Consider the following 27,428-nt stretch of genomic DNA (forward strand, 5'->3'; position numbering starts at 1 on the left):
AGTAGGCCTATATTTGTATTTGTTTTATATTAAGGGATTATATTTTTACCTTTATCATAACAATTAGTTATGTTAATTATTATTTTAAAAATCATTATTGTTAGGACTAAAATACTTAATAACTAGTAAGTCCGATTTCAATATTGCACAGTAAACAAATCTGACTAGTCGTAGCTCATTATAATATTCCGTGTCAGTACGCGTGTCTCATTATAATAAGAGACACTTTGTAATTCTGCATTTGTTGGCCTTTTATCTACAATGAATTGATTTGATTTTAATTAAATTTGATTAATTATCAACCAATTTATTATACAAACGAATATCTATAGACAATATGTGAACATTTTCAAACAACTTTATTTATTCAATACTATTACAAAAAAATATAAAATGTTAAAACTAAACAATTCCTAAATTAAAATGTAGTGCTTCAATAAGAAATGTTAACGATTTTAGATAATTTAGTGCAATATCCGTGATACAGCGGAACATCGATACACAACAGTATCACATCATGTGCGACGGTATTTAGAATTGTTCTATTTGAGAGTGGGTAAATATGTAATGAACAAGATAGTTTGAATCTACTTTACAACTTACTATGACAATTACTTGTACATAGCTACAGTAGTATTAACATTAGTACCTTATTTAGCAATTGCATTATATATACACAACGTAATGATTATAACCCAAAAGTTCTAATTCTAAAATATTAATATGTCCAGTGCACCAAATGTATTACAAAACCTATTACTTATATGTAATAGTCTAATTACGTAAATAATTAAAAATTAATAGGATTACCATTTAACATTACATATAATACACAATTTATAAATATTCACGATCATCATTGTAATTCTCTGCACAGGTTTGCAATAATGGCAACAGCATCGCGTTCAAAAAAAAGAATATATACGGTCACATGCTATATTGAATTTAAAATTAATTTACCCAAATAACTATCTTGATCATATTAGAACTTCATAATTACAATATTATCTATTTTTTATAGTAATTTTAAAACTTAGATATGCCTACCAACGATGAAATTGTCAACGTGTTTAATACTCAAATAACTATAAGTATACAGCACATTTATATAACATTATATTATATCTATAGCAAGCTTATAATATTCATATGACCTACAACTACAACTTACATCAATGTTTGGTTTTATTGTTGGTCATTTATCGACTGGCTTCTAACAATATCAATAATATTAATAATAAAGTGATGTCGGATATTACGCTGTGTGTAGAAGACAAAGAACTTACGAACAAAGGATCTCTTTCTTTTAGTAGTATTGTAGTATTTATTTTAATTAGCTCTAAGCATTGAGCTAATTAACATAAATACTACATTATTGGCATAATGTGAGTAACTTGCATTATGCCTATAATACTCTCATTCTTTAAACTGAAATTATTATACTGTAGCTATTTTATTTATAATAAGAAAAACCCTCTTAACTACGACTATAAAAATGTATATATATAATTTATATATATATATATGTAAATGAATATGAATGTTAATGATAAATGAACCATAATACTAATTATTGTATTAACATATTTAAACATATTTTTTTCTAAGAATAACATTATTTATACTGAATATATCTATGTATTGAATATGTTTTGGCACATATTATTAGCGAAATATATAAATTAATTAATAAAAAATAAACAGGTAGAGAGCAATGCCCTATCTCACTTGAAATAACTAATTTAATTCTTTATGTACAGATATTTTTTACTAGAGTTGCTTATACATATTTGTTACAGTACATCACTAGTTAAATCCTTGTAGAGCTAAGCAAATAAAACACAACATTTACATAACCTATAATTATGATAATGTTTTGGGCACCGTGCGCTTTGTCATTGATTATGCTAATGTATGCATTTGTATTTAAACGCCAACAAGGAATATTCATTTTACCGACTTACGACTTATACCTTTGGTTAAAACCGTCCCCAGTGAGTCATAACATAATAATTACGTTGTAGGCTTGTAAGTTATTTCAGCTGTGGTCTAAAACATGCTAATATTCGATGGCTTCTTTGTACACAGAATACAAAATGGCTGAGTACACTTGCAATTACGTAATTGTCTGCTGTCTGTAATAAACAAAAACATGAAATACATTATTATGCTATGGCATGCTAATAATAATAATGGCAATACTTTGATAATGATAATGATGATGGCAGGTGGGTGCTGGTTAATGATAATGTTCATAATCATACAACTATAAATATTAGAAATGAAAATAATAGTACAAAGATAAAATGTGTTAAGAACGTGATAAAGATCCGTCTTGTAGTTGACCATAGAGTAATAGTTATTACTCTATGGGTTGACGTACAACCTAAAATTAGAAAAATAATAAAAATGTGTCCAGAATTAGGATCCTGGATTGTCAGTCCTTGAATAGGCAAATTTTCACTTATAAAAAGAAAAAATAAATAAAATCAACCTAAAACACGTTGACTAGCATCGGTAAAATTTTCAGGTAAATAATATATTTTCTTTGATCCAATTTTTTGCCAATGTGAATAACTATTCTTTGACATAAAATGGACTATTCAACCAAAAAATTAAAAGAAATGTTTTTTCAGGGGTACAATTTATCTTTAAATTTGACAAATATCCGACTTTTAGTTTTGAGGTTATTATTCTAACAGAAAACATACACAAATATCTCAAATGAAACTGTAATAGTATTACTTTTTAATTGTCAATTCATGTTTTTAGAATCATAATTCAGTACCATAAAAAAACGAAGGCTTTCATTTTGAAAGAAATTTCATTCCTCGATTGATCGAGTATCAGATATAAACCAGGTTAGTGACATTTCATTCCTCGATTGATCGAGTATCAGATATAAACCAGGTTAGTGACATTTCATTCTTTTTTGTTGGTTTTGTTTGATTATCGTTATTCATAATTATGATTATTTATATGAACATCATAAATTGAAAAAGAGTAAATGTGTGGGTGGTGGGCAAACCTCAAGGCATCTCCACTAAGGAAAAGATAAATAAAAATAATATTAATACTGTTCTAAAAACGTAATATACCCAAATCTGCTCATCGTGCCTGTCAATAACACAACTCCTAAACTAGGCATTTAACCAAGTGTTTTCAGTACATTACCACAATGTCTAACCTTTATACTGGTCAGGAAAACTGTACTAAATGTACTGAATATGTATACATAAACTTTAGTGTAGTTTCGTGAGAGATTCTAATAAATCGATTCCCAGTTTACGTTAGAATGATATAGTGGTACAGTGGACATGACATTCTAACGATTCTTGCAGTTGTAAATTAAAAAATTAATACTGTACTTTGACTTAGAATAGGCCCTTTCTTGGTTTTTCACTTCCGTAGAAAAAAAGGAACAACATAATTTCACAAAATAACCAATTAAATTAAACTCCCATTGTTTAAAAGACAATGTCTGTAAAATACAGTTTTGTTGGGTAAATAATTTATTTTCGATCACATATTTGGTCAAAGTGAGTACCTATTATATATCTTTAATCGATTATGATAAATAGCTGAAAAGTATGATATGATTGATTAACGATTATAAGAAATTAACAATAGTTAGAATGTAAGAAATATATATTTGCTGGTTGTTTCTTTATTCAATGTCCCTATTAAGACCATAATGTCTCTAGTGACGTCACGACGTAGGTAAATACTGTATGGCAAACATGAATCTCACAGAGCACTTTGAAATAATCTCTTGTTTCATTGTACATAGTAGATCGATGTAGGTTAGTAGTTTAATTTTACATCTTTGGAAAAACAGAACCGTAATGTATATTAAGTACTATAGTCCACAGACAACAACTTACTTTACTAAAGTGTGTTTTGATTGTTTCTGTCTCCAATGTACGTATATCCTTGTACATCAAGATCTTCAGGAACTTGAGAAGCAAATGAATGTCTCCAGTGACCATAATGTCCAGTACTTGGTAATCGAGGTAAAGATCGATCATAAAGACCACTATTTGAAACTCGATCTCTGGTATCATAGTACACAGTAGGTTGATATATCTCTCTACCAGATGAATCAGTAGCAGTCCTTGTCTTACAGAAGCATTGATAATAAACAGGAATGATGACAACAACTACAACAATAATGACGACTAATATGATAATAATGATCACAACATACAAAGAGATTTCCCTTTTGTCTCCTAAATCATCTGATAAAAGCATTTTATTTTCATCTTCATAGTCTGATTCGGAATTTCCACCCGTATTGCCATGATGTACATTACTATTCCGTTTCTCTTCACTAATGTATAATACAACTGTATGTGACGTTTCACCTACCACATTTTTACCTGTACATGTTATCTTAGTTCCATTGTGCTTGCGTGTGGGTTGCAAAAGACGGAATACTTGTCCATCATTTTCATATTCATTGACATCTAGCATTGGCAGAGAAATCCATTCATATTGTTTCACCGGTGGGTTTGCAAATGATTGACAAAATAGTATAGCATCAGATCCTGTATATATAACATCAGTATGTTGAATTTTTATGACTGGTTTGTAATAAATATTTAAATTGTCGACTACACAGAAAGCAACATATGGCTGTTGTTTTACATGCGAAGATTGTTTACAAGTAAATGCATATTTTTTTTCAGCTTTTTTAGCATTAAATGTCAAATTTGTATAAAAAAATTTTCCCCACACGTTACTTCGTACACCACTTGTAATTATCGTACCATTTTCATGTATCCAATTAAGTTCAACTGGTGGTTTGATAAGTTCACTTACGCATGATAATGTTATAGTAGATCCAACAATAAAACTGTCTCCAGAACCAATACACTGTGGGTAATCAGAAGATGGTATTTGAAGTACCGTAAGATGCGCCGTGCCAGATCTTATGTTTTCATCTTCTTGTAGTCTACAGTGATAATCGTCTTCGTCTGTTAATGTAACATCTGATATCACCAATGAATACATACGCATTTCACCAGAAGGAACTTTCAAGGAAGACATGGACATTCGGGCATTTTCATCCTTTATATTTTCATTTAGATCTGCTAACTTACTACGTCCTTTCCACCAAGAAACGGCATTAACTACATCTTCAGAAATAAAACAAGAAAGAACTGCTTGTTTTCCTTCTATTACAGATACATCTTCAAGTTTTCCAACAAAACTAACACAACTAACGCCTAAAATGTGTGTCCACAGAAACAGTATAGTTACAATAATGTTTCCCATTACATGTTCTATACAATATATTTTCCGTTATGTTTCTTTCCTTGTTATTCAAAAAGTCAATCACCATTGTTTGTACCTTATAAATATTATTGTTTGACTGTTTCTAGTGAATTATAAGAAGTATAATATCTGTTTGTCAGGCAGAAAAGGTGCGTGCATATCGTTTGATAAAGCATGCTCATTAAAAAAAATAGTTTCTGGTATCTAAAAAATAACTAATGTGAATGCATATTGATTATAAAGTTACAACATTATACCTTTATCAAATTGGATTTTGTTTTCAATAATCTACAAAATAAACAATTAAAGTCGTTATAGATGATATAATAATAGTGTATACGAACCATATTTGACGTCGAATGAAGGTAAAGAAGTTCGTATGATCACATTAAACTAGCAATCTAGGAATGTTGCTGGGCGCAAGTGCTATGATTGTGAACAACGGTGACTTTATTTTTGGAATAGGCCTTAAGTAGAAATACTTCATACATACATAAAATAATTATGTAAAACTGAATAAATACTGTACTCTTAGGCTATTTATGTATTCACTGAAATGTATTCACTGAGCACATCATGATTATATAATTTTTTTTAACGGATGTGGATTTGGAAATAAAAATGAAAATATAATAAGAACAATGCATTTTTTATCTTATCCTTTCTGTGATGAACTTCATATTTAACATGCACTCATTATTTCAACAAAGTTGAGAGGACCAGTGGCTATAAAAATGACCAATATTCTACTTGGTAGAGCTAAAATAAAATAATTATTTTTTTCTGTAACAAGAACAACCTACTATGCTAAAGTGTATTCTGATTGTTCCTATCTTCGATGTATGTATATCCTTGTGCATCAAGATCTTCAGGAACTTGAGAAGCAAAGGAATGTCTCCAGTGACCATAATGTCCAGTACTTGGTAATCGAGGTAAAGATCGATCATAAAGACCACTATTAGAAACTCGATCTCTGGTATCATAGTACACAGTAGGTTGATATATCTCTCTACCAGATGAATCAGTAGCAGTCCTTGTTTTACAGAAGCATTGATAATAAACAGGAATGATGACAACAACTACAACAATAATGACGACTAATATGATAATAATGATCACAACATACAAAGAGATTTTCGTTTTGTCTTCTAAATCATCTGATAAAAGCATATTATTTTCATCTTCATAGTCTGATTTGGAATTTTCACCTGTATTGCCATGATGTACATTACTATTTTGTTTCCCGTCACTAATGTATAATACAACTGTATGTGACGTTTCACCTACCACATTTTTGCCTGTACATGTTATCTTAGTTCCATTGTGCTTGCGTGTGGGTTGCAAAAGACGGAATACTTGTCCATCATTTTCATATTCATTGACATCTAGCATTGGCTGAGAAATCCATTCATATTGTTTCACCGGTGGGTTTGAAAATGATTGACAAAATAGTATAGCATCAGATCCTGTATATATAACATCAGTATGTTGAATTTTTATGACTGGTTTATAATAAATATTTAAATTGTCCACTACACAGAAAGCAACACCTGGCTGTTGTCTTACATGCGAAGATTGTTTACAAGTAAATGTATGTTTGTTGTCAGCTTTTTTAGCATTAAATGTGAAATTTGTATAAACAAATTTCCCCCACACGTTACTTCGTACATCACTTGTAATTATCGTACCATCATCATTTATCCAATTTAGTTCAACTGGTGGTTTGATAAACTCACTTACACATGATAATGTTATAGTAGATTCAACTATAAAACTGTCTCCAGAAACAATACACTGTGGGTAATCAGATGATGGTATTTGAAGTACCGCAAGATGCGCCGTGCCAGATCTTATGTTTTCATCTTCTTGTAGTCTACAGTGATAATCGCCTTCGTCTGTTAATGTAACATCTGATATCATCAACGAATACATACGCATTTCACTAGCAGGAACCTTCGAGGAAGACATGGACATTCTAGAGTCTTCATCAATTGTATTTACAGTTAGAGCTGCTAACTTATCCAGTCCTTTCCACCAAGAAACGACATTAACTACATCTTCAGAAATAAAACAAGAAAGAACTGCTTGTTTTCCTTCTATCGCAGATACATCTTCGGGCTTTCCAACAAAACTAACACAACTAACGTCTAAAATGTTTGTCCACAGAAACAGTATAGTTACAATAATGGTTCCCATTACATGTCCTATACAATAGTTTTTTCGTTATGTTTCTTTCCTTGTTATCCAAAAAGTAATTCACCATTGTTTGTACCTTATAAATATTATTGTTTGACTGTTTCTAGTGAATTCTGAAAAGTATAATATCTGTTTATCAGGCAAAAAGCGCGCATGCCCATCGTTTGCTAAAGCATGCTCAATTTAAAAAATAGTTTCTGGTATCTAAAAAATAACTAATGTGTGTGAATATTCATTAATAGAATTACAACATTATAACTATAAACAATTAAAGTCGTAGTAGATGATGTAATAATAGTGTATACGAACCATATTAGACGTATACGATGAAGGTAAAGAAGTTCGCATGATCACATTGAACTAGCAACATGGGAATGTTGCTGGGCGGAAGTGCTATGACTGTCAACAACGGTGACTTCATTTTTTGAATAGGCCTTACATACAGCCTCTTACAAACATAAACTTGACAAACGTAAATGCCTGTATTATCATTTCCACCATATAAAATAATGTAAAACTGAATACTGTACTCTTAGGTTGTTTTTATATTAACTGAGCACCTTATGATTATATAGTATTTTTTTTAGACATGTGTATTTGGAAATAAAGATAAAATGAATGCATGTATATATATATATATATAGAAGAAAAATATATATAAAAGAAAAATATTGAAAAAATGACAATGCTGTGGGTATCTCTGTATCTGCCAGAAAAGTTAGCAGAGCTTTTGGACAACACTGGCCCTTCATCAGTAAAGATACTAGGACAAAGATAAAATTATCCAAAGTATCCTCCAGGATTACAGAGTCAGATAAAGCTATTTCAATGAAGTTGAGAGGACCAGTGATTATAAAATTACCAGTATTCTACTTGGCAGAGCTAAAATAATTATTTTTTCTGTAACAACAACTTACTATGTTAAAGTGTATTCTGATTGTTCCTATCTTCAATGTACGTATATCCTTGTACATCAAGATCTTCAGGAACTTGAGAAGCAAATGAATGTCTCCAGTGACCATAATGTCCAGTACTTGGTAAACGAGGTAAAGATCGATCATAAAGACCACTATTTGAAACTCGATCTCTGGTATCATAGTACACAGTAGGTTGATATATCTCTCTACCAGATGAATCAGTAGCAGTCCTTGTTTTACAAAAGCATTGATAATAAACAGGAATAATGACAACAACGACAACAATAATGACGACTAATATGATAATAATGATCACAACATACAAAGAGACACTATCCTTATTTTCTTCAGTATTCCTATTTGTATTTACTTTGTGTAATTGTATTAAGTCATTATTTTCTTCTCTATACAATTCATTTTCTCTTACAAGTGATATTATCAAAGTAAGTGTATCTCTACTGATACCAACATTGTTTTCGGCAGAACACGTGATTATTGTTCCATTTGCCGCTATTGATGGTTTTATAAGCGTCAATACTTGTCCATCTGCAATATATTTATTTGCATTTATTACAGGTAAAAATGTCCATCTGAATTGAGTAACTGGAGGATTAGCAAATGATTGACAGAATAAAATAGAATCAGATCCGGCGAATAGTGTACTTGTGTGTTGTATTTTAACTTCTGGGCGATATTGTATATTCAGATTTTGAACTGTACAGTTGCGCTTTCCAGGTAAAACATCTGTTGTTTGAAAACAAGTAAATGTACCATCGTTATCTAGTTTGTTTGCTTTGAATACATAATGATTATATATAAGTGGGTCTTTATTTTCCCTCGATGTCTTCGAAAGCGAAACATCTCTTGTCTTGTAATTCCAACTTAATTGAACTGGTGGATTAATCATTTCACTAATACAAGATAACTTTATTTCCGATCCAACAACGTAACTCTCTTTTGATTGAATACATTTTGGATATTCACCTGATGGAATTTGATAAACTGCGAGATAAGCTGGTTGTGATTTAACTTTATTATTTATTTTACAGTGATATTCACCTGCATCTGTTTGCTTTAGGTTGGTAATCAGCAACAAATATGAATAAATGTGTGTGTCACCAACTTGCTCTAGGTTTACTGACAACCTCGAATCTTTCAATAAAACTTCTGCTTGATTGCTTAACTTAACATCATCTCTCCACCACGAAACTTCATCATTTTTTGGATTAATGTTTTCAATATAACATTTTAGCGTTGCTGCTTTACCTTCTGGTTCGCCTACATCATTGGGTCTTGCAGTAAAATGTCCACATTCTACAATATGTACAACTACGACGCAAATTACGTATGTACGTATTATTATTATTTCCATTTGAAGAATTCCTGATTGCGATTTTCAATATTTTACCAGTATAATAATGAAAGTTTATGCGCTGAATACCTACAACATAATCCGAACGTTTAAGAGTCTAAATATGAGAGTAATATTAAATGAATATTAAATTCACATTAAATGAACATATTACCTCCAAGTTTCATCATTCGATTCCTAATGCTGTTATTGTTTATTTAACAATATTACCGATCTCTCATATTTATATCCTTCGCAAAATTAAAATGAAAAAGATCTTACTAGCATTAAAACGATACAACGCATACTGGATATTAAGTTGTGTTACTGGTATGGGCAAAATGAAGTTTTCATAATAATACAATAATCACACTAGGCCAACCTCCAAAATTAGTTTCAGTGTTTTTGTTTTTTCAGAGTTTTGTTGTAATAATTCTTAAAACGAAAGAAAGTTGAGAAGAAGGTTTTTGTATAATTATCTTTTGCATCCAAACAGTCGATAGGAAGCTTGATTTAATCTTGAAGTGTATTTTGATTGTTCTTATCTTCAATATACGTATATCCTTGTACATCAAGATCTTCAGGAACTTGAGAAGCAAATGAATGTCTCCAGTGACCATAATGTCCAGTACTTGGTAATCGAGGTAAAGATCGATCATAAAGACCACTATTTGAAACGCGACCTCTGGTATCATAGTACACAGTAGGTTGATACATCTCTCTACCAGATGAATCAGTAGCAGTCCTTGTCTTACAGAAGCATTGATAATAAACAGGAATGATGACAACAACTACCAAAATTATGACGACTAATATGATAATAATGATCACAACATATAAAGAGACACTGTCTTTATCTTCTTCTTTATTCGTATTTATATTTACCTTGTGTAATTGTATTACGTCATTACTTTCTTTTGTAGAATCTTTATTGGGTCTTCCATTTGATATTATTAAATTTATTGTGTCTCTACTAGTACCAACATTATTTTCTGCAGAACACGTGATTATTGTTCCATTTGTGGTAATTGATGGTTTTATAAGCGTCAACACTTGTCCATCTGCAATGTATTCATTTGCGTTCAATACAGGCGAAAACGTCCACATAAACTGAGTAACTGGAGGATTAGCAAATGATTGACAGAATAAAATGGAATCAGATCCAATGAATAGTGTACTTGTGTGTTGTATTTTAACTTCTGGGCGATATTGTATATTTAGATTTTGAATTGTACAGTTGCGCTTTTCAGGTAAAACATCTGTTGTTTGATAACAAGTAAATGTACCATCGTTATCTAGTTTGTTTGCTTCAAATACATAATGATTATAGACAAGTGTGTCTTTAATTTCCATTGATGTCTTAGAAAGCGAAACATCTCTCCATTTTAATTGTACTGGTGGATTTAGCATTTCACTAATACAAGATAATTTTATTTCCGATCCAACAACGTAACTCTCTTTTGATTGAATACATTTTGGATATTCACTAGATGGAATTTGGTAAACTGCGAGATGAGCTGGTTGTGATTTAATTTCATTATTTATTTCACAGTGATATTCACCGGCATCTGTTTGCTTTATATTCACAATCAACAACGAATATAAATAAATTTGTGTCTCACCAACTTTCTCGACACTTACTGACAACCTTGAATCTTTCGCTATAACTTCTGCTTGATTGCTTATTTTGAAATTTCCCTTCCACCACGAAACTTCATCATTTTCTGGATTAATTTTTTCAATATAACATTTTAGCGTTGCGACTTTACCCTCTGGTTCGCCTACATCATTTGGTCTTGCAGCAAAATGTCCACATTCTACAATATATACAGCTACACAGATTGCAAATGTACGTATTAATATTTCCATTTGAAAAAAATCCTGATTCTGATTTTCAATATTCCACAAGTAAAACAATGAATGTTTCTGAACTGAATACATACATTACAACACTATCTTCATGTTTAAAAGTCTATATCTGATGTACTTCATTTATAGCAAAATTAAATAAACATTAAATTCAGATTGATGAAAAGATTACCTCCAAGTTTCATATGTTCTATTTACACTGTCATTATCAATTTAATATTTATCTTATACCATATCTTGAGCAAAAATAAAATAAACAGAAACTGACAAGTATTATATATAATATATAAAGCATGCTGGATATTAAGTTTTGTTACTGGTATCAGTAAAATGCGGTTTTTAAAATCACACTACTTCAAGAATTAGTTTCAACGTTTTGGTAATCATGTTTTGTTCTCTGAGCAAGCTTAGAAGAAATGTTATGTTTTCTATATATATCGTATCCAAATATTTAATAGGAAACTTAATTTAATCTTAAATTTTATTCTCATTATTCTTATCTTTAAGTAAAATCTTATCAGTAAAACATTCTAGTCGTGTTTGTGCCATAGTTTTCCATTTAAATTGTTGAAATGCTCTGTTAATCACAGAAGTCAGCTGAGTTGCATCTATGATTTGTATTTATGTTTTTTTGGCTCCAAATATTCGAAAAAATTTGCGAAAAAAATCTGAGAAGAAATTTAATTGTATTGTTTTCATTGTTCCATTCGTTAGGAAACTCCATTTATTCTTAAAGTGTATTCTGATTATTTCTATCTTCAATGTACGTATATCCTTGTACATCAAGATCTTCAGGAACTTGAGAAGCAAATGAATGTCTCCAGTGACCATAATGTCCAGTACTTGGTAAACGAGGTAAAGATCGATCATAAAGACCACTATTTGAAACTCGATCTCTGGTATCATAGTACACAGTAGGTTGATATATCTCTCTACCAGATGAATCAGTAGCAGTCCTTGTCTTACAGAAGCATTGATAATAAACAGGAATGATGACAACAACTACAACAATAATGACGACTAATATGATAATAATGATCACAACATACAAAGACACACTATCCTTATCTTCTTCATTATTCGTATTTATATTCACCTTATGTAATTGTATTACGTCATTACTTTCTTTTGTAGAGTCTTTATTTTGTCTTCCATTTGATATTATTAAAGTTATTGAATCTCTACTGATACCAATATTATTTTCTGCAGAACACGTGATTATTGTTCCATTTGTGGTAATTGATGGTTTTATAAGCGTCAACACTTGTCCATCTGCAATGTATTCATTTGCGTTCAATACAGGCGAAAAGGTCCACATAAACTGAGTAACTGGAGGATTAGCAAATGATTGACAGAATAAAATGGAATCAGATCCAATGAATAGTGTACTTGTGTGTTGTATTTTAACTTCTGGACGATATTGTATATTTAGATTTCGAATTGTACAGTTACTTACTCCAGATGTAGCTTCCGATGTTTGTTTACAAGTAAAGTTGGCATCATTGTCTATTTTCTTCGCATTGAATGTATAATGCGTATAAGTCAAATAACTGTCTGTCTCAGACTGAGTATTCAATATATTAACTTTTCCATAACGACTCCATGTTAACTGCACTGGTGGTCTAAGTAATTGACTAATACAAGTTAACTTGACTTTTGAATCAACAATGAAACTGTTGGCAGACTTTTTACATTGTGGATATTCTGATGAAGGAACTTGCATTACGGTTAGACGGGCTACTCCAGAACTGACGACGGGAGTTTGATCAATCTGGCAATGATAATTTCCCTCATCCTCAAGCAATAAATCTGAAATAGTTATTGAATACAAAAGTGATCCTTTAAATGTGGGAATTTCATCAATTTCAACAGATAGACGATTGTTTTTAGTCAATATCTTATTATTCGAAGTTAAATGCAGGCCTTCTTTCCACCAGGATACAATATGAATATCATTATCAAATCCTCCTATGAAGCATTTCAAAGTTGCAACTTGTCCTTCAAGCTCATTCACATCCTTTGGTTTAGCATCAAATTTAACAGACTGAACAAGAAATATTTGGACAAAACATATCAAATATTCAAATAAATCCATGTTTAATTCTTTCCAAATTACAATTATGTATCAAACTTTCATAACGTAAATGTGTGAATATAAAGATCAATGTGTTATACCTTTTTGATAACGAGAATGAAAAAGCCCTCCATGTTATAAAACAAATTTGGAACGTTAAATATTGTGTTTTGTTACAGGTTGTTGTGATTTTAATTTCCGTCTAAAAGTTTAAATTACTACTTTATTCATATTTTTTTTTATCATGTAGGCTATATATTTTCCAACTTACGTTAAATTTTTAAATCAATTTAACTATTGATATTGACATATTCCAACACATTTTTAAACACTAAATATCATAGTGTATTATGACTGTTACTACAGTATCTTGAAATAATTAGGTTATATACTACAATTTGTACAACTTGTACAATTATTACAAAGCAACTAATAATACAAAGAAGATTATAATTTTAATCATAATTTTACAATTCATAAATGAAAAATGATCATAGTGTATTCTGATTGTTTGTATCTTCGATGTACGTATATCCTTGTACGTCAAGATCTTCAGGAACTTGAGAAGCAAATGAATGTCTCCAGTGACCATAATGTCCAGTACTTGGTAATCGAGGTAAAGATCGATCATAAAGACCACTATTAGAAACTCGATCTCTGGTATCATAGTACACAGTAGGTTGATACATCTCTCTACCAGATGAATCAGTAGCAGTCCTTGTCTTACAGAAGCATTGATAATAAACAGGAATGATGACAACAACTACAACAATAATGACGACTAATATGATAATAATGATTACAACATACAAAGAGACACTATCCTTATTTTCTTCAGTATTCCTATTTATATTCACTTTATGTAATTGTATTACGTCATTACTTTCTTCTGTAGATTCCTTGTTGTTTCTTACATTTGATATTATTAAAGTTATTGTATTTCTACTAATCCCAACATTATTTTCGGCAGAACACGTAATTATTGTTCCATTTGCCGCTATTGATGGTTTTATAAGAGTCAATACTTGTCCATCTGCAATGTATTTATTTGCATTTATTACAGGTAAAAATGTCCATCTGAATTGAGTAATTGGAGGATTAGCAAATGATTGACAGAATAAAATGGAATCAGATCCAGCGAATAGTGTACTTGTGTGTTGTATTTTAACTTCTGGGCGATATTGTATATTCAGATTTTGAATTGTACAGTTGCGCTTTTCAGGTAAAACATCTGTTGTTTGGAAACATGTAAATGTACCATCGTTATCTAGTTTGTTTGCTTTGAAAACATAATGATTATAGACCAGCGAGTCTTTATTTTCCCTTGATGTCTTCGAAAGAGAAATATCTTTTGTCTTGTAATTCCAACTTAATTGAACTGGTGGATTAATCATTTCACTAATACAAGATAACTTTATTTCCGATCCAACAACGTAACTCTCTTTTGATTGAACACATTTTGGATATTCACCTGATGGAATTTGGTAAACTGCGAGACGAGCTGGTTGTGATTTAATGTCATTATTAATTTCACAGTGATATTCACCTGCATCTGTTTGCTTTATATTCACTATCAACAACGAATATGAATAAATGTGTGTCTCACCAACTTGCTCTAGGTTTACTGACAACCTAGAATCTTTCACTGTAACTTCTGCTTGATTGCTTAATTTAGCATCATCTTTCCACCACGAAACATCATCATTTTTTGGATTAATGTTTTCAATATAGCATTTTAGCGTTGCTACTTTACCCTCTGGTTCACCTACATCATTTGGTCTTGCAGCAAAATGTCCACATTCTACAATATATACAGCTACACAGATTGCAAATATACGTATTATTAATATATCCATTTGAAAAAATCCTGATTCTGATTTTCAATATTCCACAAGTAAAATAATGACTGTTTATGAACTGAATACATACATTACAACACTATCTTCATGTTTAAAAGTCTATATCTGATGTACTTCATTTATAGCAAAATTAAATAAACATTAAATTCAGATTGATGAAAAGATTACCTCCAAGTTTCATATGTTCTATTTACACTGTCATTATCAATTTAATATTTATCTTATACCATATCTTGAGCAAAAATAAAATAAACAGAAACTGACAAGTATTATATATAATATATAAAGCATGCTGGATATTAAGTTTTGTTACTGGTATCAGTAAAATGCGGTTTTTAAAATGACACTACTTCAAGAAATAGTTTCAACGTTTTGGTAATCATGTTTTGTTCTCTGAGCAAGCTTAGAAGAAATGTTATGTTTTCTATATATATCGTATCCAAATATTTAATAGGAAACTTAATTTAATCTTAAATTTTATTCTCATTATTCTTATCTTTAAGTAAAATCTTATCAGTAAAACATTCTAGTCATGTTTGTGCCATAGTTTTCCATTTAAATTGTTGAAATGCTCTGTTAATCACAGAAGTCAGCTGAGTTGCATGTATGATTTGTATTTATGTTTTTTTGGCTCCAAATATTCCAAAAAAATTTCGAAAACAATCTGAGAAGAAATTTATTTGTATTGTTTTCATTGTTTCATTCGTTAGGAAACTCCATTTATTCTTAAAGTGTATTTTGATTATTTCTATCTTCAATGTACGTATATCCTTGTACGTCAAGATCTTCAGGAACTTGAGAAGCAAATGAATGTCTCCAGTGACCATAATGTCCAGTACTTGGTAATCGAGGTAAAGATCGATCATAACGACCACTATTTGAAACTCGATCTCTGGTATCATAGTACACAGTAGGTTGATATAACTCTCTACCAGATGAATCAGTAGCAGTCCTTGTCTTACAGAAGCATTGATAATAAACAGGAATGATGACAACAACTACAACAATAATGACGACTAATATGATAATAATGATCACAACATACAAAGAGACACTATCCTTATTTTCTTCATTATTCTTATTTGTGTTCACTTTATGCAATTGCATTACATCATTACTTCCTTCTGTAGAGTCTTCATTTTTTCTTACATTTGATATTATTAAAGTTATTGAATCTCTACTGATACCAACATTATTTTCTGCAGAACAAGTGATTATTGTTCCATTTTTCGTAATTGATGGTTTTGTAAGTGTCAACACTTGTCCATCTGCAATGTACTCATTTGCATGTAATACAGGTGAAAATGCCCACCTGAACTGAGTAACTGGAGGATTAGCGAATGATTGACAGAATAAAATGGAATCAGATCCAGCGAATAGTGTACTTGTGTGTTGTATTTTAACTTCTGGGCGATATTGTATATTCAGATTTTGAATTGTACAGTTACGTTTTTCAGGTAAAACATCTGTTGTTTGGAAACATGTAAATGTACCATCGTTATCTAGTTTGTTTGCTTCAAATACATAATGATTATAGACAAGCGAGTCTTTAATTTCCGCTGATGTCTTCGAAAGAGAAACATCTCTTGTCTTGTAACTCCAAATTAATTGAACTGGTGGATTAATCATTTCACTAATACAAGATAACTTTATTGCTGATCCAACAACGTAACTCTCTTTTGATTGAATACATTTTGGATATTCACTAGAAGGAATTTGATAAACTGCGAGATGAGCTGGTTGTGATGATATCATTTTTATTCCATTATTGATTTCACAGTGGTATTCACCTTCATCTGTTTGCTTCAGATTGGCAATCAACAACATATATGAATAAATGTGTGTGTCAACTACCTTCTCTAAATTTACGGAAAATCTAGAATCTGTCACTTTAACTTCTGCTTGACTACTTATTTTAACATTATTTTTCCACCATGAAACTGTATAACTATCATCTCTAAGGTCATCAATGTAGCATTTAAGAGTTACAGCTTTACCTTCTATTTCCCCAACGTCCTTTGGTCTTTCGGCAAATTCTACACTTTCTACGATATATACAATTATGGCAATTACTGAAACACATTTCAATACTTCCATTTTTGATAGCGGTGTTTTAAATAAATCGTCAGTAACAACATTTGATAATGCTAAATGTTTCTGAATTGATTGCTAATTGGCGTTGTTGTCCTCACTTTTAAATATCACAAAACTATATCTCTTTGATGTATTTCACTATTAGCAATACGATTAAAGTAAACATGTGAACATTGGCTTACATTTTTCGAAAAAAATACGGCAAAAAGTCCTTCCTATTAAATGACATTGCTAATTTATCAGTTACCAACAAGACGATCTCTGACATTCTTTTCAAAAAGCAAAATGAATATAATCGAGAAAATGACTCGTATTATAAATCGTGTAACGCATATTCAATTTGAAGTTGTGTTACAGGTATCAGTAAAATAATCTATTCATGTTTGTGCAATAGTTTTCGAATTGAATTGTTGAAATGCTCTGTTAATCACAGACGTCAGCTGAGTAGCATCTATGATTTGTATTTATATTTTTTTGGATCCAAATATTCGAAAAACATTACGAAAACAAGCTGAGAAGAAATTTATTTGTATTGTTTTCATTATTTGCATCCATTCGTTAGGAAACTCCATTTAATCTTAAAGTGTATTTTGATTATTTCTATCTTCAATGTAAGTATATCCTTGTACGTCAAGATCTTCAGGAACTTGAGAAGCAAATGAATGTCTCCAGTGACCATAATGTCCAGTACTTGGTAATCGAGGTAAAGATCGATCATAAAGACCACTATTTGAAACTCGATCTCTGGTATCATAGTACACAGTAGGTTGATATATCTCTCTACCAGATGAATCAGTAGCAGTCCTTGTCTTACAGAAGCATTGATAATAAACAGGAATGATGACAACAACTACAACAATAATGACGACTAATATGATAATAATGATCACAACATACAAAGAGACACTATCCTTATTTTCTTCATTATTCTTATTTGTGTTCACTTTATGTAATTGCATTACATCATTACTTCCTTCTGTAGAGTCTTCATTTTTTCTTACATTTGATATTATTAAAGTTATAGAATTTCTACTGATATCAACATTATTTTCTGCAGAACACGTGATTATTGTTCCATTTGTGGTAATTGATGGTTTTATAAGCGTCAATACTTGTCCATCTGTAATGTATTCATTTGCATTCAATACAGGCGAAAACATCCACATAAACTTAGTAACTGGAGGATTAGCAAATGATTGACAGAATAAAATGGAATCAGATCCAATGAATAGTGTACTTGTGTGTTGTATTTTAACTTCTGGACGATACTGTATATTTAGATTTCGAATTGTACAGTTAGTTACTCCAGATGTAGCTTCCGATGTTTGTTTACAAGTAAAGCTTGCATCATTGTCTATTTTCTTAGCATTAAATGTATAATGCGTATACGTCAAATAACGGTCTGTCTCAGACTGAGTATTCAATATATTAACTTTTCCATAACGACTCCATGTTAACTGCACTGGTGGTCTAAGTAATTGACTAATACAAGTTAACTTGACTTTTGAATCAACAATGAAACTGTTAGCAGACTTTTTACATTGTGGATATCCTGATGAAGGAACTTGCATTACGGTTAGACGGGCTACTCCAGAACTGACGACGGGAGTTTGATCAATTTGGCAATGATAATTTCCCTCATCCTCAAGCAATAAATCTGAAATAGTTATTGAATACGTATATGCCTCTTCATAAGGGAGCTCTTCAATATCAACAGAAATATGTTGGTTATTAGATATTACCTTATTGTTTGCACTTAATTGAAAATCCTCTTTCCACCATGATACAACATGAACACTTTCATCAAAACCTCTAAAATGACACTTCAATGTTGCAACTTGGCCTTCTAGCTCTTTCACATCTTTTGGTTTAGCATCAAATTGAACAGACTGAACAAAAAATATGTGGATACAAAATATCAAATATTCAAATAAATCCATGTTTTTTTTCCAAATTACAATTATCTGTCAAACTTTCATAACGTCGATGTGTAATTATAAAGATCAGTGTGTTATAACATTTTGATAACAAGAATAAAAAAGTCCTCTATGTTAAAAAAACAAATTTGGAACGTTGAATATTGTGTTTTGTTACAGGCTTTTGTGATTTTTATCTCCGTCTAACTGTTTAAATAAGCAATGTAGTCCTTTTAATTTGATCATGTAGGCAATACCTTTTCCAACTTACGTTACATTTTTAAATCAATTTAATTGTTGATATTGAAATTTCCGAACACATACAATATCATAGTGTATTCTGACTGTTCCCATCTTGAAATGAATTAGGTTATGTATACTGCAATTTGTACAATTATTACGAAGCTAATAAATACAAAGAAGGTTAATATCATAATTGTACAATACCTAAAGCAAAAGATGATCATGGTGTATTCTGATTGTTCGTATCTTCAATGTACGTATATCCTTGTACGTCAAGATCTTCAGGAACTTGAGAAGCAAATGAATGTCTCCAGTGACCATAATGTCCAGTACTTGGTAATCGGGGTAAAGATCGATCATAAAGACCACTATTAGAAACTCGATCTCTGGTATCATAGTACACAGTAGGTTGATATATCTCTCTACCAGATGAATCAGTAGCAGTCCTTGTCTTACAGAAGCATTGATAATAAACAGGAATGACGACAACAACTACAACAATAATGACGACTAATATGATAATAATGATTACAACATACAAAGACACACTATCCTTATCTTCTTCATTACTCGTATTTATATTCACCTTATGTAATTGTATTACGTCATTACTTTCTTCTGTAGATTCCTTGTTGTTTCTTACATTTGATATTATTAAAGTTATTGTATTTCTACTAATCCCAACATTATTTTCTGCAGAACATGTGATTATTGTTCCATTTATCGCTATTGATGGTTTTATAAGCGTCAATACTTGTCCATCTGCAATGAACTCATTAGCAACCAATGCAGGTGAAGTCGTCCACATAAACTGAGTAACTGGAGGATTAGCAAATGATTGACAGAATAAAATAGAATCAGATCCAGCAAATATTGTGCTTGCGTGTTGTATTTTAACTTCTGGACGATATTGTATATTCAGATTTTGAATTGTACAGTTACGCTTTTCAGGTAAAACATCTGTTGTTTGGAAACATGTAAATGTACCATCGTTATCTAGTTTGTTTGCTTCAAATACAAAATGATTATAGACAAGCGACTCTTTAATTTCCGTGGATGTCTTTGAATATGAAACTTCTATTGTCTTGTAATTCCAACTTAATTGAACTGGTGGATCAAGCAGTTCACTAATACAAGATAACTTTATTTCAGTTCCAGCAACGTAACTTTCCTTTGATTGAATACATTTTGGATATTCACTAGACGGAATTTGATAAACTACGAGATGAGCTGGTTGTGATTTAAGATTACTATTTATTTCACAGTGATATTCACCTGCATCTGATTGCTGTAGGTTGACAATCAACAACACATATGAATAAACTAGTGTGTCAAGGACTTTATCCAAATTTACTGACAATCTAGAATCTTTTACTATAACTTCTGCCTGATTGCTTATTTTAACATTACCCTTCCACCATGAAACAAATTCATTCTTGTCATCGTTAAGGTTATTAATATAACATTTAAGCGTTGCGACTTTACCTTCTATTTCTCCAACGTCTTTTGGTTTTTCAGCAAATTCTAAACTTTGTACAATATATGCAGCTATTAAAATTACTGAAGCAAATTTTAATATTTCCATTTCTGATTGTGTTTAAAAAAAAATAAATCGTCAACAAGAACATTTATAATACATTTTGAAAAACAAAATACGGCAAAACTGTCTTAACCGGTCCTAACGTCATTGTTAATTTAACATTTACCAAACAAGACAATCTCGCATTATAAATAAATAAAGCATAATCAATTTTAAGTTGTGTTACAGGTATTAGCACACTACGTTTTTCATGTTGATAAATTAGTTCTTAAATGAAGTTGTTGAAATTCTCTGTTTACAACGGCTGTCAGCTGTGTAGCACCTACATGATTTGTATTTTCTTGTCTTTTGCACCCAAATATTCGATAGGAAACCCTAACGAAAACAGGCTTTAGTTTTATCTTTTGCACCCTTTCTGGGAGGTTCATTTAATCTTAAAGTGTATTTTGAATATTTCTATCTTCAATGTAAGTATATCCTTGTACATCAAGATCTTCAGGAACTTGAGAAGCAAATGAATGTCTCCAGTGACCATAATGTCCAGTACTTGGTAAACGAGGTAAAGATCGATCATAAAGACCACTATTTGAAACTCGATCTCTGGTATCATAGTACACAGTAGGTTGATATATCTCTATACCAGATGAATCAGTAGCAGTCCTTGTTTTACAAAAGCATTGATAATAAACAGGAATAATGACAACAACGACAACAATAATGACGACTAATATGATAATAATGATCACAACATACAATGATACTTCATCTTCTACTTCAGCGTTATTCTCTGTATTTATATCGAACTCCGACCTGCTACTATATTCTCCATTTGAATCTATTTTATTGTTATAATCCTTTGATGTTACATACTTTTCATTGAAAATATATATTGTTGTTGTGGCGACATGTGATCCAATAGAGTTTTCTGCTTTACACGTAATCTGTGTTCCATTTCTACTAATAGTTGGTTTTAGAAGTCTCAATACTTGGCCTTCAGTCGCATATCCGTATGATTCCAACATTGGTTTAAATGTCCAGGTAAATGTCCTTACAGGAGGGTTTGCTATTGCCTGGCAAAATAAAATAGAATCTGACCCAGAAAAAATGACGCTAGTGTGTCGTATTTTGACTTCGGGAATATATTGTATATTGAGATTGGTAATTGTACAATTAGAAGTAGCGGGAACAACTTCTGAATTTTGCAAGCAAACAAATGTGTCGTCATTGTCAGATTTTTTAGCAGTAAATTGAAGATGTTTATAAACAATGTTATCGCGTATATCTGTACTTACATCCTGATCTGATATTGGCAGTATGGTACGTTTCCACCTTAATTCCACTGGAGGATTAATTATCTCTGATATACAAGAGAGTTGTACATCAGAACCGGATATATAACTTTCTTTTGATTGAAAGCATTGTGGGTATTCATCGGATGGCTTCTGTAATATAGTCACACGAACAATTTCAGAATGTATTTCATCAATATTAGAAATCTTACAATAATATCCTCCTTCATCTTCTCGTACAGATTGTGAAATTCCTAACAAATATGTTAGTTTGTTAGTTCCTGGAAAGTCTGTCAAAGTTGCAATTAATCTTGAATCTTTAATAAGTATGTTGTTCTTATTACTCAATTGACGTTCTCCTTTCCACCATGCAATGTCGCTTGAATCTGGTAATTTGCCTTGAATAAAACATTTGACTGTAACTGAATCTCCTTCTAGTACGCTAACGTCATTCATATCAGGCAAGAATTGTTGACCAATTGCATTTTCCATGATAACAAAAAGCATAAATAAAAGAGCCTTATACATTTTTAATATTAAAACCAATGTCCAGTATGTTTTTGTTACTAATAAATAACAGCTTAATCACAGTTGTACCAATTTTGTTTGACGAGTCTACAAAATACAAGTAAAAATGTACAGTACAGTATCCATCTGATTGGTTAAATGAACAGCAACGATAAAAAAAAAATATGTTACTGGTATAACATATATTTGTTTCCTAAAATAATAATAGGCTAATGTTATAAAATAGTTTATGTGTATGATGTAATGATGATGATGTATTTTATACTTTAGCTTTTGATAAGATAAACATTGTCTTAAATGAGACAAATAACATAGTTTACCTCCTTTAAAAAGTATCATAGTGTATTCTGATTGTTCCTGTTTTCAATGTATGTATAACCTTGTACATCAAGATCTTCAGGAACTTGAGAAGCAAATGAATGTCTCCAGTGACCATAATGCCCAGTACTTGGTAAACGAGGTAAAGATCGATCATAAATACCACTATTAGAAACTCGATCTCTGGTATCATAGTACACAGTAGGTTGATATAACTCTCTACCAGATGAATCAGTAGCAGTCCTTGTCTTACAGAAGCATTGATAATAAACAGGAATGATGACAACAACTACAACAATTATTACGACTAATATAATAATAATGATCACAACATACAATGATACTTTATCTTCCTTACCAGCAGTGTTCTCGGAATTGATATCTTCCTCTGACCAGTTATTATATTCTGTATTTGAATCTATTTTATTGTTAAAATCTTTTGATTTTACATAATTTTCATTGAAAATATATACTGTTGTTGTGGCGACAGATGACCCAATAGAGTTTTCTGCTTTACACGTAATCTGTGTTCCATTTCTACTAATAGTTGGTTTAAGAAGTCTCAATACTTGGCCTTCAGTCGCATATTCATATGATTCTAAAACAGGTTGAAATGTCCAACCAAACGTCATTACAGGAGGGTTTGCTGCTGTCTGGCAAAATAATATAGAATCTGACCCAACAAAAATTACGTTAGTGTGTCGTATTTTTACTTCAGGAATATATTGTATATTGAGATCGGTAATTGTACAATTAGAAGTAGCGGGAACAACTTCTGAGTTTTGTAAGCAGACAAAAGTTTCGTCATTGTCAGTTTTTTCAGCAGTAAACTGAAGATGTTTATAAACAATGTCATCACGTATATCTGTATTTACATCCTCATTTGATATTGCTGTTTTTGTTCGTGTCCAACTTAAATCTACTGGAGGATTAATTACCTTTGAAATACAAGACATTTTTACATCAGAACCGACAATATAACTTTCCTTTGACTTTGTGCATTGTGGGTATTCATCAGAAGGCTTCTGTAATATGGTAACTCGAACAATTTCAGAACGAATTTCATCATTATCTGAAATAATCCTACAATAATAGTTTCCTTCATCTTCTCGTAATGATTGTGGAATTACCAACAAATATGCTATTTTGTTAGTTCCTGGAAAATCTGTTAAAGTTGCAGTTATTCTAGAATCCTCAATAAGTATGTTGTTCTTGTTACTCAATTGACTATCTCCTTTCCACCAAGATATAGCACTTGACTCTGGTAATTTACCTTGAATGAAGCATTTGACTGTAACTGATTCACCTTCTAATACGCTAATATCATTTATACCAGACAAGAATTGCTGTCCATTTGTATTTCCCAGTATGATAACAGTATACATAAATACAATAACAAAATACATAGTTAACGTCTAAGAGTATTGACTCATTACTATTAATAATATACCAAATCAATTGACCACTGTATATCCTCAATATAATCTTGAAATGAAATAGTCAACAACGGATGAAAAGGCTTAAAAATAAAATTATAAATAGTATTCATCTGAATGGTTGCAGTTACAGCAACGAGAATATAAAATTATGTTACGGGTATAAATAATCTTTGCTTCTTAAAATAAGTGATTGGTTTGTATCTTGTAATTCTATATGTTAAACGTTTTTACCTGTGTACGGTTTGATGTAGGTGTAGAATATATACGTAAGTTACTAACAAGATAAGTATTATTATAAAGAAAAGTAATAACATAATTTTACAAATACCTTGAAAAAAATCATAATGTGTTCTGATTCTGATTGTTTTTGTTGTCAATGTACGTATATCCTTGTACATCAAGATCTTCTGGAACCTGAGAAGCAAATGAATGTCTCCAGTGACCATAATGTCCAGTACTGGGTAAACGAGGTAAAGATCGATCATAAAGACCACTATTTGAAACTCGATCTCTGGTATCATAGTACACAGTAGGTTGATATAACTCTCTTCCAGATGAATCAGTAGCAGTCCTTGTCTTACAGAAGCACTGATAATAAACAGGAATGATGACAACAACTACAACAATAATAACGACTAATATAATAATAATGATCACAACATACAATGATACTTTATCTTCATTATCAGCATTATTTTCAGTATTTATATCGACCTCCACCCTGCCGTTATTTTCCACATTTGAATCTATTTTATTGTTAGAATCTTTTGATTTTACGTAAATTTCTTTTAAAATATATACTGTTGTTGTGGCGATAGTTGACCCAATAGTGTTTTCTGCTTTACACGTGATCTGTGTTCCATTTCTACTAATAGTTGGTTTAAGAAGTCTCAATACTTGGCCTTCGGTCGCATATTCGTATGATTTCAAAACAGGTTGAAATGTCCAACTAAACTTCCGTACAGGAGGGTTTGCTGCTGTCTGGCAAAATAATATAGAATCGGACCCAGCAAAAATGACGCTAGTGTGTCGTATTTTTACTTCAGGAATATATTGTATATTGAGATTAGCAATTGTACAATTAGAAGTAGCGGGAACAACTTCTGATATTTGTAAGCAGACGAATGTTTCGTCATTGTCAGTATTTTTAGCAGTAAACTGAAGATGTTTATAAACAATGTCATCAAGTATATCTGTACTTACATCCTGATCTGATATTGATGTTTTTGTACGTGTCCAACTCAAATCTACTGGAGGATTAATTAATTCTGAAATACAAGAAAGTTTTACATCAGAACCGGCTATATAACTTTCCTTTGATTTAATGCATTGTGGGTATTCATCAGAAGGCTTCCGTAATATGGTAACTTGAATAATTTCAGAACGAATTTCATTGTTATCTGAAATAATCCTACAATAATATTTGCCTTCATCTTCTCGTACTGATGGTGAGATTACTAATAAATATGTTATTTTGTTAGTTCCTGGAAAGTCTGTTAAAGTTGCAGTTATTCTGGAATCCTCAATAAGTATGTTGTTCTTGTTACTCAATTGACGATCTCCTTTCCACCAAGATATAGCACTTGACTCTGGTAATGTACCTTGAATGAAGCATTTGACTGTAACTGATTCACCTTCTAATACGCTAATATCATTTATACCAGACAAGAATTGCTGTCCATCTGTATTTCCCAGTATGATAACAATATACATAAATACAATAACAAAATACATAGTTAACGTCTAAGAGTATTGACTCATTACTATTAATAATATACCAAATCAATTGACCACTGTATATCCTCAATATAATCTCGAAATGAAATAGTCAACAACGGATGAAAAGGCTTAAAAATAAAATTATAAATAGTATTCATCTGAATGGTTGCAGTTACAGCAACGAGAATATAAAATTATGTTACGGGTATAAATAATCTTTGCTTCTTAAAATAAGTGATTGGTTTGTATCTTGTAATTCTATATGTTAAACGTTTTTACCTGTGTACGGTTTGATGTAGGTGTAGAATATATACGTAAGTTACTAACAAGATAAGTATTATTATAAAGAAAAATAATAAAATAATTTTACAAATACCTTGAAAAAAATCATAATGTGTTCTGATTCTGATTGTTTTTGTTGTCAATGTACGTATATCCTTGTACATCAAGATCTTCAGGAACTTGAGAAGCAAATGAATGTCTCCAGTGACCATAATGTCCAGTACTGGGTAAACGAGGTAAAGATCGATCATAAAGACCACTATTTGAAACTCGATCTCTGGTATCATAGTACACAGTAGGTTGATATATCTCTATACCAGATGAATCAGTAGCAGTCCTTGTATTACAGAAGCATTGATAATAAACAGGAATGATGACAACAACTACAACAATAATAACGACTAATATAATAATAATGATCACAACATACAATGATACTTTATCTTCATTATCAGCATTATTTTCAGTATTTATATCGACCTCTGACCTGCCGTTATTTTCCACATTTGAATCTATT

At 31.0% G+C, this 27,428-nt stretch overlaps 6 protein-coding genes across 6 annotated transcripts; all 6 read right to left on the minus strand.

Annotated features, from left to right (window-relative positions):
* Positions 1–373: 373 nt before the first annotated feature.
* LOC140044103 (uncharacterized) lies at positions 374–21,381 on the minus strand. The gene is made up of 5 exons (XM_072088582.1): positions 20,023–21,381; positions 18,267–19,526; positions 17,885–17,906; positions 8,391–11,672; positions 374–2,135 (listed from the first exon to the last, which is right to left on the minus strand). Exons 1-4 carry the CDS (start codon positions 21,379–21,381, stop codon positions 10,255–10,257), a joined length of 4,059 nt encoding a protein of 1,352 aa, XP_071944683.1. The 3' UTR covers positions 374–2,135; positions 8,391–10,254.
* LOC140045001 (cell adhesion molecule 4-like) lies at positions 11,672–13,706 on the minus strand. The gene has a single exon (XM_072089731.1). The coding sequence runs from the start codon at positions 13,703–13,705 to the stop codon at positions 12,341–12,343; it is 1,365 nt and encodes a 454-aa protein (XP_071945832.1). The 5' UTR covers position 13,706; the 3' UTR covers positions 11,672–12,340.
* LOC140045000 (B-cell receptor CD22-like) lies at positions 14,171–15,764 on the minus strand. Its single transcript, XM_072089730.1, has 2 exons — positions 15,712–15,764; positions 14,171–15,500 (listed from the first exon to the last, which is right to left on the minus strand). Exons 1-2 carry the CDS (start codon positions 15,722–15,724, stop codon positions 14,176–14,178), a joined length of 1,338 nt encoding a protein of 445 aa, XP_071945831.1. The 5' UTR covers positions 15,725–15,764; the 3' UTR covers positions 14,171–14,175.
* LOC140044999 (cell adhesion molecule 4-like) lies at positions 16,270–18,166 on the minus strand. The gene has a single exon (XM_072089729.1). It carries the CDS (start codon positions 17,638–17,640, stop codon positions 16,270–16,272), a length of 1,371 nt encoding a protein of 456 aa, XP_071945830.1. The 5' UTR covers positions 17,641–18,166.
* A 92-nt stretch (positions 21,382–21,473) lies between the features above and the next one.
* LOC140044104 (cell adhesion molecule 4-like) lies at positions 21,474–23,153 on the minus strand. Its single transcript, XM_072088583.1, has one exon. It carries the CDS (start codon positions 23,151–23,153, stop codon positions 21,771–21,773), a length of 1,383 nt encoding a protein of 460 aa, XP_071944684.1. The 3' UTR covers positions 21,474–21,770.
* A 2,096-nt stretch (positions 23,154–25,249) lies between these two features.
* Positions 25,250–26,644, minus strand: LOC140044105 (cell adhesion molecule 4-like). Its single transcript, XM_072088584.1, has one exon. The coding sequence runs from the start codon at positions 26,642–26,644 to the stop codon at positions 25,250–25,252; it is 1,395 nt and encodes a 464-aa protein (XP_071944685.1).
* Between the last annotated feature and the right edge of the window lie 784 nt (positions 26,645–27,428).

Source organism: Antedon mediterranea, chromosome 3 (assembly GCF_964355755.1).
Source record: "Antedon mediterranea chromosome 3, ecAntMedi1.1, whole genome shotgun sequence".
Lineage (NCBI taxonomy): Eukaryota > Metazoa > Echinodermata > Crinoidea > Comatulida > Antedonidae > Antedon > Antedon mediterranea.

Bases quoted from the DNA above. Each gene is read 5' to 3' on its own strand.
- LOC140045001 (XM_072089731.1), bottom strand. From the start codon at position 13,705: ATGGATTTATTTGAATATTTGATATGTTTTGTCCAAATATTTCTTGTT.
- LOC140044999 (XM_072089729.1), bottom strand. From the start codon at position 17,640: ATGGAAGTATTGAAATGTGTTTCAGTAATTGCCATAATTGTATATATC.
- LOC140044103 (XM_072088582.1), bottom strand. From the start codon at position 21,381: ATGGAAATATTAAAATTTGCTTCAGTAATTTTAATAGCTGCATATATT. The intron at 19,527-20,022 runs CCATGATCATCT...TTTTTTGTTCAG, and splicing joins ATACGAACAATCAGAATACA to TCTGTTCAATTTGATGCTAA. The intron at 17,907-18,266 runs GTACAAGGATAT...CTTTTTGAAAAG, and splicing joins AAGTTCCTGAAGATCTTGAC to AATGTCAGAGATCGTCTTGT.
- LOC140044104 (XM_072088583.1), bottom strand. From the start codon at position 23,153: ATGTATAAGGCTCTTTTATTTATGCTTTTTGTTATCATGGAAAATGCA.
- LOC140044105 (XM_072088584.1), bottom strand. From the start codon at position 26,644: ATGTATTTTGTTATTGTATTTATGTATATTGTTATCATACTGGGAAAT.